The following is a 17,727-nucleotide window of genomic DNA, read 5'->3' on the forward strand; positions in this document are numbered from 1 at the left end:
TTATGTTTCCTCGCCCATGCCTCGAGTGCTAGTACAAGCTAGGATGGGAGTAGAGAGGATGTTTGGTGGCGACCTTGCTTCATTAGTATGCCTTGTCTATACAAAAGGATACTGGTGCCACATAGAAATACTAAGGGGCCGAAGTCCACAGTGGCTACCAGGGTAACCTTAGAGTTGGTTCATGCGATGACACTTTCCCACTTACATAGTAGATTTCCTACGTGTCTTTGTTGCCTCTGGGATTAGTTGATACTTGTGCTTGGTACCCTTTGAGATAGTTTGCTTTTAGGTGTTTCCTTGACTTAGATGTTGGTTATGACTTGTGTTTTTGATATCCGTTTGGGACTTGAGTTTATCTCCTCAACACGAAGGGAGTGGGCCATTTAGGTTCCACGAGGTCACGTGGTAGTGCATTTTTCTTATACCATTGAGATCCACCAGCTGGATGTCGTTGCTGAATGTTCCTATGTAGTTATACCTTTCTTTCTGATCTTGTGTTATCTGATGGATGGTTATACTCTGTTGTATGTATTTGATTATCAATGATCTTATGAGATGATGTATATTCTTTGAGCTTGTCAGACCTTGTGACTTGTACAGTGGATGATTAAGCATTCTGATTATGGCATCGTGTAATTGTATAAAAATTTAAATACATTTGTACTGATGATTATTCTTTAATGTGGAATAGTTATATTTTGGATTTAGTATTAATTAAAATTAAATGTGATTCAACATCATGGGATCCTTAAGAGATGTAATCTATTTATGATGGTTGTATGTATGTGAGTTATTGCTTCCACTATTATATCCGTTGTTGTTAATTATCTTTCAAAAAAAAAATGTTAGACAAACTTAGTGAAACTTTAGGTTAATTTCTTTTGGGTTCCCTAGCGAGGCGTTACACCCCTCCCCCCCTCTCCCCTCCCTCCCTCACTCAATATTCCCTACTTCTAACAGAAGTTATCATGGATTAGTAGTGACATGTGCAAGAGATACATGCTACAATTCATTTGTGAACCAACCAGACCAGGTGGACAACAATTTTGTTGTGCCTTTATTCTATACCAAAGTTGTCTAAAGTCTTTTGTATCAAGTGCAGGTTTATGCATCTCTTTGGGTGTTGCAGATGACTTGGTCCTAAGTCAATATGCATGAGGGGCATTTTGTCTAACAAAACACTATTAAGATCAATTGGAGGTAAAAAGGACTGATTACAAATCATTTATTATATAATATCATCACTAAAGGACTTATGTGATTAAGTGATATTAATCTAAGTTGCCGGATTCAGACCCTGGAGCTCGGGTCCGGGTCCGGATTCGAGCCCGAGTCCGCGACGGGTCCGGGCAGGGTCCATGTTTTGGCCTGCAGGTCCGCCCGGGTCCGTGCAAGGCCAAAACACGGACCCTGCCCGGACCCGTCGCAGACCCGGATGAATCCGGGTGGACCCGCAGCAGGTGGGGCCAAAAAGTGGCCCAAAAAAGCATTAAAAATATATTTTTTTATTATTTTTTTTGCCAAACCCTAAAGTAAGGCCTATTAGATGCATTTCATTCATCTAATCTCTTATTTGCTTTGTCATTTTGCTCTCTCATTTTGGTATGGTCATTTTGCAAGTTTGAAGAGAAGGTTGTAGAGATTGTTTGTGGAATCTCAAATCCTTCAAATAATCAGTGCTAAGCGTTCAAGGTATGCATTTGATCCTTCCTTTTGCTTTTTTCATAATTTGTTTTTAGTTTTTGTTTTTTAATTTATTGTTCTAAATTTTTATCAAGTTTTGTATAAGTTTTGAAATATTTTTTTAAATTTGTTTTTATAGATTGCAAGAATCCAAGAATGAGTACTCAAGGTTCAGTGGGTGGAGTGGGATCCCAAAGATTAAAATTGATAAAGGCTCTCCTTTGTGGAAGTATACAACGAGAATTGAGCAATACGCTGGTGGGGGAGGGTATATATGGAAATGCAATTTTTGCCAAAACCAATATAGAAGCTCCTATTACCAGGTTAAACATCATTTGATAAGTCCACCAGGTCAAGGGATTTCCATGTGTAAGGGGCCCCCAAAGGGAGGTAAAAAAGAGTTGCTGGCTCCTCAAATAGCAAGCATGTTAAAAGAACAAGAAGAGGCTGATAGGTTAGTGTCAAAGGCAAAAAAAGATAAGTCAAAGCAAAAACCACCAACACCACCCTCTTAAACAATCAATGGACCACATCCCTTCCTACCTACCCCATCTGTGGATGAAGATGAAATAGAAACACCTGCATCCCGCAAGAGAGGCCCATTAGATACGGCATTTGAAAATGACAAGAGAGAAATTACTGACATAAAGATTGGACATTGCCTCATTACAAATGGTGTTTCATTCAATCTAGTGAGATCCCCTTATTGGAGAGAGATGGTGAAAGCAATAAATGATGCACCTCATGGTTACCAATACCCTGGATATGAAAAGTTGAGAACCACCATATTGCATAAGGAGAGAAAGAATGTAGAGAACCTCCTCAAACCAATAAGAGATTCTTGGATCCAAACGGGGGTGAGCATTGTCTCTGATGGATGGAAAGATTGCAAAAACCGTCCATTAATAAATGTGATTGTTGTTTGCCCCAAGGGGGCAATGTTTTTGAAGGCGGTTGATTGTGAAGGGCAAGTAAAGGATGCAAATTTTATTGCCCAACTTTTCATTGAATCCATCAAGTCTGTAGGAGCTGACAATGTTGTCCAAGTAATAACGAACAATGCTAAAGTTTGTAAGGCTGCAAGTGCTTTGGTAGAAGCACGATATGAGCATATCTTTTGGACACCATGCACTGTCCACACCTTGAACTTGGTGATGAAAACAATGGGCAGCCAAATTGAATGGATGAAAAATGTGTATGAGGAGGGTGAGCAGATTCAAATGTTTGTGACAAACCACCATATGTCACAAGCAATTTTCAGAACTTTCTCCCGCTTGGAATTATTGAAGGTAAATTTTAAACTTTATTTAGCTTCATTTATCATTTTAATTTTTGTGTCATACTTTACAAAATTTAATACATATTCTTAAATTTTTGTGTTATCAACTTATCATATTAACTTACAATTTGAATTAACATGGTAATAGGTTGTTGAAACAAGGTTTGCTTCACACACAATCGTCCTTAGATGACTTGTGAGGGTGAAAGAGGCATTGGGTCAAATGGCTATTAGCAACAAATGGGGTGGATGGAAGCAAGCTGATACAGAAAAGGCCAAAACTGTAAAGGATTTGATTTTGAGTGATGATTTTTGGAATAGGGTGGAATATGCATTAGAACTCACCGAGCCCATCATATCTATGCTTCGGTTGCCGACACGGATGAGCCTTGTTTGGGGAACATATATGATGCCATGGACTCCATGCTAGAAAGAATGAAATCAATAAGTTTAAATTGTTATACAATACTTTATCCTTGTTTATTGAGAGATTTTGATTTTTTATTTTAATTAAGTTATTAACACTACATCAAGATAACATACATGTACATCATTTGACATCCTAGGTCATTCAGAGGAGAGAGCAGGATCCTGATACCTTGTACACTAAGGTGGAGAAAATTGTACTACATCGTTGGAACAAGATGACTACACCTTTACACCTCCTGGCATATGCACTTTCTCCTAGATATTATAGCAGTGAGATACTTGCTATTCCTGGTAGAGTGGCATCATATAGAGATCCTGAAGTTGCTGCTAGGTATAAGAGGGCACTTAACAAGCTCTTTGGTGATCCTGATGTGCAATCAAATGTTAGGAGAGAGTTTGTTGATTTTGTCTCAGGCAAAAATGCAGAACTTGATGCAATCAATGACCAAAGTAGATTGGATGCCATTGGATGGTGGTACTTACATTGGGAAAGTTACATGTACCTCCAACCTCTTGCCATTAAGATCTTGTCACAAGTATGTATTTAAGTTTTTTTCCTTTTCTTATGGCCACTTAGCTTGTCGAATTAGCACTCTTAAATTCTTATTGTATTGTAAAATTACTTAGCTAATTTTTTTAAATTTGTTGGTTGTCTCTCTAGGTTGCGAGCTCTTCTGCTGCTGAGCGGAATTGGAGTACATACTCCTTTATCCACTCGGTGAAGCGTAACCGGTTGGGTTCGAAGAAAGCCGAGGACTTGGTATTTATTCACAACAATTGGCGCCTCCTATCACGCAAGGATCCAGGATATAAGAAGGGACCAGAGAAGTTGTGGGATGTACTACCTAAGACTTCTGACTTGGATATGACTGTCCAAGATATATCTAGAATTGCCTTGCTAAATGTTGAGGAGGACGAGGAGGAGGATGTGGCTGCCTCTGGGGCTAGTGGAACCGGTTTGGATTCCAATGATGAGGAAAATGTCAATGATATAGATGAGGATGAAGCCATTGATCCCTCATATCTTGATGACCCATTTGACCCTTGAAGGGCATTTGCATCTTTAATAAACTATGTTTAAACATTTGTCATTGACTCATTGAGTCATTTATGATATATCACCATGTTTCACAGTTTCAAACTTTATTAAGTCATAATTTATTATCTATCAATCTGATGAAGTAGTCTATGTTTTGAAATTCCATTTTGCATTTTAGTAATTCAATGTATGATTTTATTTACAACATTAGCATAGATTAATGAGTGAGTATTTAATGTTTCTCTTTGACATTTGGCATTGATCAATAATCAAGTAACATTGATATATTCATACTATGGAATGACTTAGTTTTACTTTTACAACTATGTGAGTTTTTTTTTTTTTTTTGCATATATATATATATATATATACTTACGAACCCACCCACGAACCCAAATGGGAAAAAAAAAATTTGCCCGAACCCACGAACCCGAACCCCGAACCTGAATCCGTCCCCAAACCCGAATCGGCAACTTCGATATTAATATTTAATATTTTAAATGAAACAAGAGGAGTGATTGATATTCAAATTTGTAAAGGTTTTGTAATGTCCCTTTTTAAAATTTCCTTTTTTTTTTCTTTAAATAATAAAATCTTACAGTATTTGCTGCATAATTAATTGCAAGTATGCAATCAACCTAAAAAATTGTAAATGTTAATAGTTTATAATGTCTTTCAGACTAGCCTGCTTTGCATGTATCTCAGAAAGACTGTAACTATTCCTCCAATCTACAGTCATCATTCTTTATTTATGTCTTAGAGCTTATATGAATCACCGGTTAACCACTCAGTGATGAAAATTGAAGGGTTTTTGTCCTTTAATTTCTGCCATGGCAAGTTTCACCCTTGACTCAATTGAACTATAACTAATGCTCCAGAACAAGTAAACTCAGATAATACAATATTTCTCTATGATGCCCTTCTCCTTGCTTGGCTTCTTTTTAATACCCTTTTCCTCCAATGGCCATAAATATTCAAATTCCATCATGCCCTTTGAGAGAGATTAAGATTCATTAGAAATAAGTTTAATATTTTGATTTTATATTTTATAATTATATTACCTTTTATATTGTGATATTATAATTTTCTTCTTTATATCTTAATTTTGCTCGAGGCCCTCCTTACAAATATATTTTTATAATATTTTATTACAGATATTTTGGGTTTATCTTGATTAAATTTATAAAAAGGAGGCATTGCAAGTTAACATGTACATCTTAGGTCAGTCACCAAACAATCTCATTCCAAAAAAATTAAGATTTCCACTTGACATAGAATTGGATGACAGAGTTTTTGTTTCTTTGTTTTGGATAATAGATATATTTGTGAAGGTGTGACCTTCAATGAAATATCTTTTATTTGCTATGAATTCATGTGTTGACCTTCAATGAAATGTCTTTTATTTGCTATGAATTCATGTGTTGCTAATATAATAAGGTTAACTCCATTTTTGTGAACCCATTAAAGGGCATAAAAAATTTAATTCAAATCCATAATAATGCATTAGACAATTATAAAGCAATAAAAGGTAAAGCATGTATTGTTTTTAATAATATGCAGCCAATAGAAACTAAGGCTTGAAAGGAGCATATTATATGAATCATTGTATAGGTATGTGAAATTATAAAGATAGAACTTACACTTTATGTAGTAGCCAGGTTTTGTTTCCCATAGGCTACATGACTGGCTCTGATCAAGATTCAGATTATTTGGGCTAGACGACCAGGTTTTATAAGCTCCAGGTTAACTGAATTTGAACCAAGATCCATGGAAAGGGTAAAAATGTAAATTTTCACAGTATGTTATTAATACAAGGCACCCACTCCCCAAGACTGCAATTTACTCATCAAAAAAATATGAAGCTATCAATTATTGGTTTTTATAATAAATGCAGTAGATAATTCATAATAATCCAAAACTTCATCATTTTCATGCACATTCATTATTCGTCATTGGACAAAGAAGTAGGAGGTGGTGGCTCAGGGAATGATGGTACCATCAACATTATAACTGTCTATATTCTTACCACAATTTTCTTGGATTCTTTACTGCAGTGGTGTCATTTGTACACATTCCCCACCATTAGTGACAACTAATGCATGCTTTATTGAAACTGCAAGGCGCAGGAGGTTATTTTTATACTTGCATGGCTGTCAAATGTGACTTAAAAAAAGAGATTTATTAAAGAACATTCAATTCAATTTTTAGAAAATTGGAGCAAAATTTAGCAGGTTGTTGCAGGAGTAGGGTTTCTCCCCAAAACTTTTGTGAAGCATATATCTCTCCAATCTGAGAAAAGTATTTATAATTTTAAAGGATTTTTGAGATAGTCATTGAAGAGTATACAGTTGAAGTTTCAAACATATTGGAGCAGAAATAAGTGACTTACTGTGAAATCAAGGTTTCCAATAATTTTACTCTCAAGACAGCAAATTTGCCAATTTTGTGGAAATTTTTCTGGGGTTTTGAGAAGGTGATTGAAGAGTCTACAGTCCAACTTTCAGAGATATCAGAGCAAAAGTAAGTAACTTATTGCAAAATTAGGAATGTTAATAATTTCATCTCAAGGCTGGGAATATGACATCAAGGATTTGCAGCAAAAGAAGAAGAAAAAGGGAAAACAAGGATGAACAAAAGCAAGAAAAAGAGCAAGCCCAAGAGCAAAAAAAAGAACAACAATAAGAAAATCAAGAAACAGAAAGAAGAAAAAGAATCAAAAGTAAGAAAAGGGGATCAAGAAGAAAAAGCAGAAAAATTTAGCCCTGACGATGATGTTTTTGTAAAGAGGGGGCAATGTTATGCCCCTGACCCTATCGGGTGTATTATGAGTATTCAGCTTTTGGCTACCTTAAAACTAAAATAATCTACATTGATGAACAAAAGCAAGAAAAAGAGCAAGCCCAAGAGCGAAAAAAAGAACAAGAACAAGAAAGTCAAGAAACAGAAAGAAGAAAAAGAATCAAAAGTAAGAAAAGGGGATCAAGAAGAAAAAGCAGAAATATTTAGCCTTGACAATGATGTTTTTGTAACGAGGGGGCAATGTTATGCCCCTGACCCTATAGGGTGTATTATGAGTATTCAGCTTTTGGCTACCTTAAAACTAAAATAAGCTACATAATCATTATTATAATTATATAAGTATTTAGGTCATCCTAGGACTTATAAGTATTCAAGTCAGCCTTGGTGGTATCCAAGGCATACATATAGTATATATAGGAGGTACAGGTTGGTTAATATCATCATATGGAATATTCAGTTATTATAGAAGACTACTGGAGGTATCCCCCTTGAAGTGGATTAGAGGGTTGCCCCTTCAAAGTGGTCTATTATTATTAATTATCTTCAGCATACTTACTATTATATCCATATTGTGCAAACGATTTCATTACACTTTGATACAGCATTATACCATTCTTATAAGAGATATTAGGTGTAGCTGCAATATATACATTTATAGAAAAGGAAATCTCAAACTACAAGTGATTCGGACTTATTGAATAAAGATCTAGCAAATAAGCAATGGGCACAACAGCACACCCAATTGATTGCACTGTAAATTTGATGTTCCACCACAAGATCTTGGAAAAAAAACTCTCAAATTGGTATAAGTATTAAATGAAACATGAAAATAGACCTTCAATGAGCTTATACTAAGAGGAGGTCATGAAACTCTGAAAAATTACATGAGATAATCACTACAATAATCCTAATTGTTTAACTAGCAACATTTAGGCCAAGAGGAACATACATCAGTAGAGTAAAATGCTAAGCTAAGTCCAATGCCAAAGAGAACTAGGTAGCAAAAGAACAGCAACAAGGCACAATTATAACTAGTTATTAATTAGTTACTTCTTTGTTCAACAGACATGATCTATTCAACATAGCTTTCACCATAGATAGCATGTAGCATGGAATCAATGAGTGTATCTTGGCATTGTCTGTCTTCAATCCAATATGTAACTCACCCCCATTTCTTCGTAAGCTCACCATTCATCAGAGGATGGCTAATACACGCAAAACTGTGAATTGTTTGAGGGAGCTTGAGTAACCACTACTGTCTGTTGCATAGGTAGACAAATACAACTAATATTATCAGTTTCATGACAATGCAAATATGCAGAATTACTGGTGATCTAATGTTGAAAGTGCTGCAAATGTTTGCATTCGTGCTCTAAGATATGTGTTTCTGGTGATAGCAGTGTAGAGCTTTTGTGATGCTACAATGATAAGGTGTGAGTAGACAAACAACTGTGTTGCATTGTAATCATGTGAAATCTTTCATATCAAAAAGTCATAAAGAGTACCTTAAGGCAAGGCTCCACAATCATTGATAAATGGTTGCAGGAAAATGATAAGGTGTGAGTAGACAAACAACTGTGTTGCATTGTAATCACGTGAAATCTTTCATATCAAAAAGTCATAAAGAGTACCTTAAGGCAAGGCTCCACAATCATTGATAAATGGTTGCAGGAAAATGATAAGGTGTGAGTAGACAAACAACTGTGTTGCATTGTAATCACATGAAATCTTTCATATCAAAAAGTCATAAAGAGTACCTTAAGGCAAGGCTCCACAATCATTGATAAATGGTTGCAGGAAAGCGTCACTGAGGTTTTTTGGCAAAATTCTATAGTTATGCAAGCTGATATTCAAGTAAAACCCCATCTGTGATTAAACACGCACTTGCTGTCACAAGATTGTTGTGGCATGAACATCATGGATGATCCAGTGAGTCCCTATCTCACAAACTCTGAGATGGAAGATACACTTTCGCATATTAAAATACAGATATCAGCTCAAAATGAAGCTCTCTCACTAACTCTGAGATGGATGATATGCTTTCGTAGATTTAAATACGCATATCAGCCCAAAGTGAGGCCCTCGCTGCACTGATGGCAATTGACTTGTAATTGAATACAGGATTCTGCCTGAATTGCAGTTGACATGGCATAAAAGCATGCATCTAATATTGTCAACCCAAAAGCATATTATGTGTATGGATCTCTCTCTCTCTCTCTCCCCCTCCTGGTAATCCCAAATATCAACACGATATCTCTCTCCCCCTCCCTCTCTCCCTTTTACAAAAGAGTGCCCTTTTCCTGGTGATTGGAAATTGCAGCTGATCTTAGAGTGTTTTTTATCGTGGTGATTGGAAATAACAGCATGATTTCACAATATCTGTTATCCACTAATCAAGATCCGATATCACACCTCACAGATGACATCAACTAATCATTGCATTACACACTCTTCTATGGATGGCCTATTTTGGGCTTAAGTCCAAGAGAAGGAAGAGGAATAAACCAAATCTCAAGCTAGAAGAATACATGGCATAATGGTCTTACATTGGATACAAGTGTATCGAAATCTTCAGAAAATGAATGAAAACCGACAAATTTGATTGCATGAACGATGCAAATTACTCGCAAATCTAAGGATTGTTTGTCAAGTTTCCTATGAATATGGACTAAGGGCCCGTTTGGTTGCTGGAATACAACCGGAATAGGAATAGGAAATTAGAATATGATTTGTATTCTTTGTTTGGTGCGTGGAATAGGAATAGGGAATAGGAATACGTATTCTCATTTTAGCCCCAAAATAAGCTTTTGTCCATTCCAAAAAATACCTATAATTGGAATTGCTATTCTTGCATCATTTTCGCTTTCTCAAATTTGATTAAATTTTCAAATCCGCTTTGACCTGGGGTGAGCACAGGAACTTTGTTTTCAATATTTTCAAATATTTCAGCGATTTTCCAATGGCGCCGATTGCATCTTCAAAATATTTTCAAACGGCACCAATTGCAAGTTAACCCTATTCCAATTTAAGCTTGCATAACCAAACAAGGGATAAACAAGATTGGATTGCATTTTTCCATTCCTATTCTTCATTTTCCATTCTCATTCAAATTTTCTATTCTAATTCTCAATTCCTACGCTTGCAACCAAACGGGCCCTTAGTTCTCCAAAGAAACAAAAGAGGAAAAGGAAATTCAGGGGGTTGAATACCTCAGCTTTAACCGAAGGAGCACCTCCAAGATCGCCCATATGAATCTCACTCCCCTCTGTATCCATCAAAATGGCCACTGCGTAGCCCTTCTCCTCATTCATTTTCCGCACATTTCTAATCACGTTGCGATGCCAATCCCTAGTACCGTGGCACATATTAAGTCTGCAAACATTCATTCCACCCGCAGCAAGGGCTTCGAGTTGCTCAAATTCGCAACAAGCAGGACCGATAGTACACACAAGCTTAGTTCTCCTTGTGCTACGGAAACCGAATTCCTTCATTTCGGTTTCGCTCACTGTATCCACCTCGATCAAACCAGACTCCGCACTCGGAACTTGAACGGAGACGGAAAGTCCATTGCCTGATACAGACTCTCCAATACATGCTGCAAACTCGGAGGGATTAACTACTACTGGAGAATTATCCATCTCAGACACAACGGAAACCCTGTTCCACTGCCGTTTTTGCTTCGCGCCCAACTGAAACGGTTTACTAGGCCTGAACTTCGATTGGAAGGCTGCTGCTGATAATCTCTGTGGACTGCAACGAGCAGAAACAAAACCCCGAATTGCCTGCGCCATTTTTAAATGTTGAAAGTCGCAAAGGCAAATAATTCAAATTTCACGGTAGATTACAAACCCAGAACGCGCCTTCCGTTTTTTAATTCTGTAACCTCAAGTATCTGAATTCAAATATCTCGACCTATTTTCAAGGAATTTGAACCTTGCTAGCTTTGAGGGTCGCGAAGGCAAAGTAACTGAAACAGGGCTAGTTTCTTCTTTTCAGATTCTCAATTATACAACCTTTAAGCTTTCAAACTGGCAGAGCATTTAAAAGCTCGCTTGCTTTCTTGTTTCCTGGCTTGCAATGGCATTTGATGACAATAAAAACCGAAGCAAACCGCGCTTGCTTCCTCTCCAACCCAGCCACGAGCTTTTGAATTCAAATATTTCCACTTCTTGTCAAAGAATTTGAAGCTCACGAGCAAAGACTCAGCATTGTCTCATTTCCGGCTCAAATTCAAAGATTCGAAAGCTGATTTGAGGGCCGCGGAGACGAAGTTAGATCCGGCACCATTAATGACAACAAATGCTTACTCGAATTACTCGTCCTCTCCTACACAGCTTCAAAACCCTAGTCTGCCACGTTTTAGTTGCAGTATCAGTAGGTTACCGCAGGAAAATGTTACAGTGAGGACGTGTCATAAACGTCTGCAGATTTGATCAAGACAACTTGATAACCTAGCATAGACCGATTTAGCCGGTTGCCTCTTGAACCTCGGATTGTTCGTCAGGCTCTTTAAAATCCATTAAATTGAATCACTCACTACAAAAGCAAGTCTCTCGTGTATCATCAAACTCCAGCGGGGCGGAGAAAGTCATGCATGCCACCTGCAGATCGTTCGCTCAGCTCTCTCTCCCAATCCATGGGAGCCTACGTGTGCTGTACGATGCCCACGTTTAATCAGGCCAACAACAACAACAAATGTGGGCTTTAAAACTCTGGTTAATAAATTTGTCGGCATAGATCATATCGAGAAAATCAGATGTGGATTTATTTGCTTGGATTTTGAAATAAGTCTAATCGCTTGGATTTTGAAATAAGTCTAATCGGAAGAAAAGCAAGCGGGCGGAAAAAATAAGAGAGATATGATGAATTTTATATTGGTTTATCTTATTTTGGAAAATATATATTATTTGGCCCGAAAATGAAGAAGTTGTCATTGTGAAACATTAAAAACCTAGCTAGCACCGAGCGGTTACTTATTTGCCCCATCGCCTAACTGGAGATATGAAGTGGATCCCTCGTTTTCCGTTGGTTCCGAGAGCGCCAGCTATTTAAGACACTATGAACGTTGCCACTAACAACCAACAAACCCAAGTGCATATTTTGAGTGAGTAGCCTAACTTCGTTGATTGTATTTACGTGATATTTATGGGTATCACACATTTATTCCTAACTATAAAACTTAGTCTAACATAACTACGAGTCATTTTCAAGAATCAAATATTTCATAGACCGCCACCTTCTCACCTTCTCCTCCTTGCTCTCCTTGGTCTCTCATCTCCTCTTTCTTCTTCTTCCTTCTTTTCATTTCTCCTTCTTCGTCTAAATTTTTTCCAACTCTTTTTTCTCTCCTTCTCCTTGCCTTTGTTTTCTTTCTTTTTCTTATGCTCATGTTTAGGGGAGAGGACCTGGTAGTTGAACATGTACCAATTGTTGTGAGGGTAGTTAAAATGTTCTAAGCTAGTTATGATAACAATATACCCTATTGATTGAACAATAAGATACTGATTTTGATCATTTTATTTACTAATAATTATTTAAAACTAAATAATTGCAAATTTATCTTTTTATATCATTCATTCAATAAAATTGATACCATTTGTAAACAAAAAACATTCATTATATGTGTCATACTAACCAACATAAAATGTTAGTTTTCATTATCCACCATACTCTTTACACAATATAAAGAAAGATATATAAAACATTGTATTTCTAACTACACACTTTTTAAAGAAAGTTGTCCAAACTCATGGACAAGACATGAACTCCTAACTTTCTTCTCAAATAATTATTGGTGTACAGTTGTTCAACATCCAATGCATATCCAACTATAAATAAATACACATTATTTCAACAACCGGTCCCATCTCTGTTCAACATCCAATGCATATCTAACCATAAATAAATACACATTATTTCAACAACCCATCCCATCTCTGACAAATTTTGAATCCAACCGGTGGAATTGGAGTCTTCAACAAGCAAGCTAGAGTACCTGCATTGTAAACATAGATATCTTTGAGCTCCCCAATTCATCCAAACCAGACAATTAATGCAACATCATTTCAAAATCTGCTGTTCAAAAATCAAACAATAAATACAATAAAATTCAAATTCAAATTCCTACTGGAAACCACACAATCAATTGCCAACTACTCAAATTATAGAAGTTGAAAGCCACAGATCAACCAAGCCTTGATTTGAAAGGAAGGAGATTTCAATTTCAATTTCAAATTGTTGGAGGGAAAAAACATTTATTAATACTCCTTTATCAGCTCAGCCTACTTTGAATTAAAATTCTCCCTCAGCACATAATCTATCAACATCTCTATGCTAACATTGTAGAATTTCAGACTTCTCTGTGAGCATTTAGAGGGAGTGTAGATAATATTTGTTACTAACATTGTAGAATTTCAAACTTCTCTGTGAGCATTCAGAGGGAGTGCATATAATATTTGTTGCTCAGGATATCAAAGGATTTAGAAGGACTGCATACAACATTTGCTGCTCAAGATATTAGAAGATTTAGAGGGACTGCATATTAGAGGGCCTGCTGCTCAGGATATCAGAGGGCCTGCTGCTCAGGATATCAGAGGGCCTAATAAACCAAGCATTTTACCAGTAATATATATTGTTCTAAGCATTTTACCAGTAATATATATTGTTTGTGCTAAGCATTTTAAGCATTTTACCAGTAATATACATATAAGCATTTTAACTTTCTCTATATTCTTTGTGCTAACATTGTAGAATATCAGACTTCTTTGTGAGCACTCAGAAGGACTGCATATATCATTTGTTGCTCAAGAGATCAGAGGGCCCAATAATCTATCCATGTAATTTATCATTGATGAATTACAGTATGATGTTATTTATAAGAATGATTGAATTTTCTCCCCAAAAAATAACAACACACTATACCTTTCTATCATAATCCATCATATAATGCATGTTGTTATTCTTTTCACCAAAATATTCTTTGTGCTAACATTGTAGAATATCAGACTTCTCTGTGAGCACTTAGAGGGACTACATATATCATCTGCTACTCAAGATATCAGAGGGCCTAGTAATCTATCCAGGTAATTTATCATTGATATATTATAGTATGATGTTATTTATAAGAATGATTGAATTTTCTCCCCAAAAAAAAACCACACACTATGCTTTTCTATCATAATCCATCATATAATGCATGTTGTTATTCTTTTCACCAATGTATGTTGTTATGTTGTTGATTCTTCAACACATAGGATAATATAGTATGGCATTATTTATAGGAATTATTAAATTTTCTCCCAAAAAATAACAACATTTTATATAATTTCTATCATAATCCATTACATAAATATGTTACAGTCCATCATATAATATATGTTGTTATCTATTATATAAATATGTTATAGTCCATATAATGCATGCTGTTATTTCTAGACGTTATTGTCCATAGTCCATATAATGTATGTTGTTATTTGTTTAGCAAATCTTTCGAACAACAAATATTATATGATGGAATATAGTAGCTGATGGAATATAACAGAGATTATATGAAGAAATATAACATATATTATATGATGGAATATAGCAAATATTACATGATGGAATATAACAAATATTTCTGTCAAAATCCACCACATAGCATGAAGTTATTTGTGGAAATGTTGTGACAGAAAATTCTTTTCTAAGAGAGATATTGAACAAGAAACCAACATACTATATGAAGTCATTTATGGGAGAAAACATAATAATCCTTAAAAAGATAATAGCACATTATATGATGGAAAATGATAGATAGGTGAAAATTTTATTTCTATGAGAGACAATATGTTTATTGTGGTTAATATATGATGTTTTCTATTTAGGCATTATGACAGCAGGAAAGAGAAGGAGCAAACCAACTGCCCGAAAATTGACATCTCATTGTCATCGAGGTGTTAAATTACATGATGTTGACTCTGATGATGGGGAAAATTCAGCCAAGCCAACTCCTGATAATACAAATCACAATCTTGTTGCCAACAATACAGACAGTCTATGTGGAGTTGTTAAATCTTCTAAACATCAGAAAAATAAGAGAAGGATCCAAGGCAATCAATGGACAAAAGAGGATATGGAAAATGCCGTTGAAGATGTTGAAGATAATTATTTTTCAATAAGAGGATCAGCAAAGAAGTGGGGAATCCCTGTTAGCAGCTTATCCTACTGGCTATCAGGACTTACAACAACGAAAACTAGGGGACCACCAACAATTCTATCTTTGGAAGAAGAGCTAGAAGTTGTTGAGTGGTGTAAAGATTTAACTCAACTTGGTCGTGGATTGGAGGTAACTCAACTTAAGTCACATGTGGCCCACATTTGCCAAACAAGGCCAAATCCATTAAAAAATGGCTTACCAGGTAGATCATGGTGGGTTGGATTCTGCAAACGCCATCCAGATTTGACAATACGGACTGTAGAGGGTCTAAATAGGGATAGAGCATTCATGCTGCGACCAAGTATTGTGGCAGATTTTTATAATAATTTGACAACATTGTATGATTGTCATCATTATGAACCAACTCACATATGGAACTGTGATGAAATAGGAGTGCAAGCAGGTAGAAATTGTGGGATGCGAGTGATTACAAGGTTGGGAAGTAAAAGTGTGCCTCAAATATTATCTAAAAATAGAGAATGGATCACTATTATGTGTTGTGTCAATGCAGCAGGTCAAAGCATACCAAGCTTCTACCTTTTCAAAGCAAAAAGAAGACTTCAAAATTACATTGCTCATTGAGAAGCAGGAGCTTGCATGGCAGCACAACCACATGCTTGGATGACAAAAGAATTGTTCCTAAATTGGTTGCATCATTTTGCTAGATCAGTTCCAGTTGGTGCTTCATCCAAAAATAGGCATCTGCTCATTTTTTATGGGCATGGAAGCCATGTTGCCTTTGCCACAATTCAAGAGGCAAGATCTTTAGGCATAGATCTTCTTACATTGCCTGCCCATACTAGTCATCGACTACAACCTTTAGATGTAAGTGTATTTTCTCCATTTAAGGCATATTTCAAATCTCAAAGGTCAAAATGGATGGCCAAACATCCACACATAGAAATCAAGAGAACAGAATTGGCTGAACTTGCAAGCAAAGCTTTCAAACTTGCCCTTGTGCCTGATAATATTATAGTTGGCTTCCGAAGGACTGGAATTTGGCCATTGAATAGAGATGCTCTATGTAATGACATGAAGCCAAGTAATGCATTCACTGTTGAAGATGAAAATGATGCTATAGGAATTGAAAGTATTTTAAACTTGGCTGGTTATTCTGATAATGATGTCATTAAAAATTGTGTGGCAGAAATGGCAAAACAAAAGAAAGATGTTGCAAATGAAAACACAAGTTCACCAACAGATATTAGCCAAACACAATTTGGAAATGACCTACATGATAAAATGAGTTTGCCAACACAACTTGATCCACCTAATTGGGTTAAAGAAGGAGCAAAAGAATTGGGAGTGCATATTGATTTTCCAGATGAAGACATTTCATTATCTATTCCTTCTCCACCTCCAATGCCAAGAGAAGAAGCAGTTCATTATTATGTTGAAACAAAAAATTGGGAGACTCCATATTTGGAAGGTAATGAAGTTGAAGATAGTCATACTGAAGATAATCTAGATGGTTCAAATCTGGAATTTACTGAAGATGAAGATAGACAAGCTGAACATAATCTAGATGCATTGAAAACATCAATAGAAGAGGATGGGCATGCTAAACATAATCTAGATGCACTAAAGAGATCTATAGCTTTACAGATAGAAGATGAACAAACTTTATGTAGTTAAGGATCATTAAGAAGTTTTTTGAAGCTACCAGTTGAAAGGGTTACAAAGAGACTCAATCTATCTGATAATACTTCTCTTAGATTGGGAAGAAAATCTCAAATACTTACATCTAATGAGTACATAATGTTGTAGGAGAGACAAGAAGAAAGGAAGGTCAAACTTATAGAGTTGAAAGAAAGGAAGAAAAAATAGCTAGAGGAAAAGAAAATTCGTCAAACTGAGATGAGAAAAAGGAAAGATCAACAGAAACTTGAAAGACAAATAATAAAACAAAGGAAGCAAGAAGACAAGGTGCAACATCAAAAGGAGAGGGAGTTGAAAAAGAAAGAAAAGATGAATTGTAGAAGAAGTCAGCTAGCAAAAGGTAAGCTAGCAAATATTGGGGAGGGGAGTTCTTTAGCTACTTCGCTTGAACCAGATGCAAATAGAGCAGGCCAACATAGTACTCCAACAGCCCCCTTACCTGAGCATCATCAAATGTTAAGGGATATGTAAAACATTCTATCACCTAGCTATGCTACTCTTCAGAACATTCATAATACTTGTAGCCAAAGCCCCCCTCATTCTCCAATCAAACAATTCCAAATTAGTAGAATGTTGGATGAAAATATATTTGGTAAAATGACTCCCATCACACCACAGGTTGTTTTAGCTAGTCCAAAAAGTCCT

At 36.1% G+C, this 17,727-nt stretch overlaps 1 protein-coding gene across 1 annotated transcript in view; it reads right to left on the reverse strand.

The window, feature by feature from the left end:
- Positions 1–11,631, reverse strand: part of LOC149547429 (pyruvate kinase isozyme A, chloroplastic-like) — a 67,143-nt gene extending 55,512 nt beyond the window's left edge. The window contains exon 1 of the mRNA XM_089791636.1: positions 10,439–11,631. Coding sequence (XP_089647762.1) covers positions 10,439–11,020 — 582 coding nt within the window. The 5' untranslated portion in view covers positions 11,021–11,631. The remainder of the gene's footprint in view (positions 1–10,438) is intronic.
- Between the last annotated feature and the right edge of the window lie 6,096 nt (positions 11,632–17,727).

Source organism: Cupressus sempervirens, chromosome 7 (genome assembly GCF_028749045.1).
Source record: "Cupressus sempervirens isolate cs-2001-9-10 chromosome 7, ASM2874904v1, whole genome shotgun sequence".
Classification (NCBI taxonomy): domain Eukaryota; kingdom Viridiplantae; phylum Streptophyta; class Pinopsida; order Cupressales; family Cupressaceae; genus Cupressus; species Cupressus sempervirens.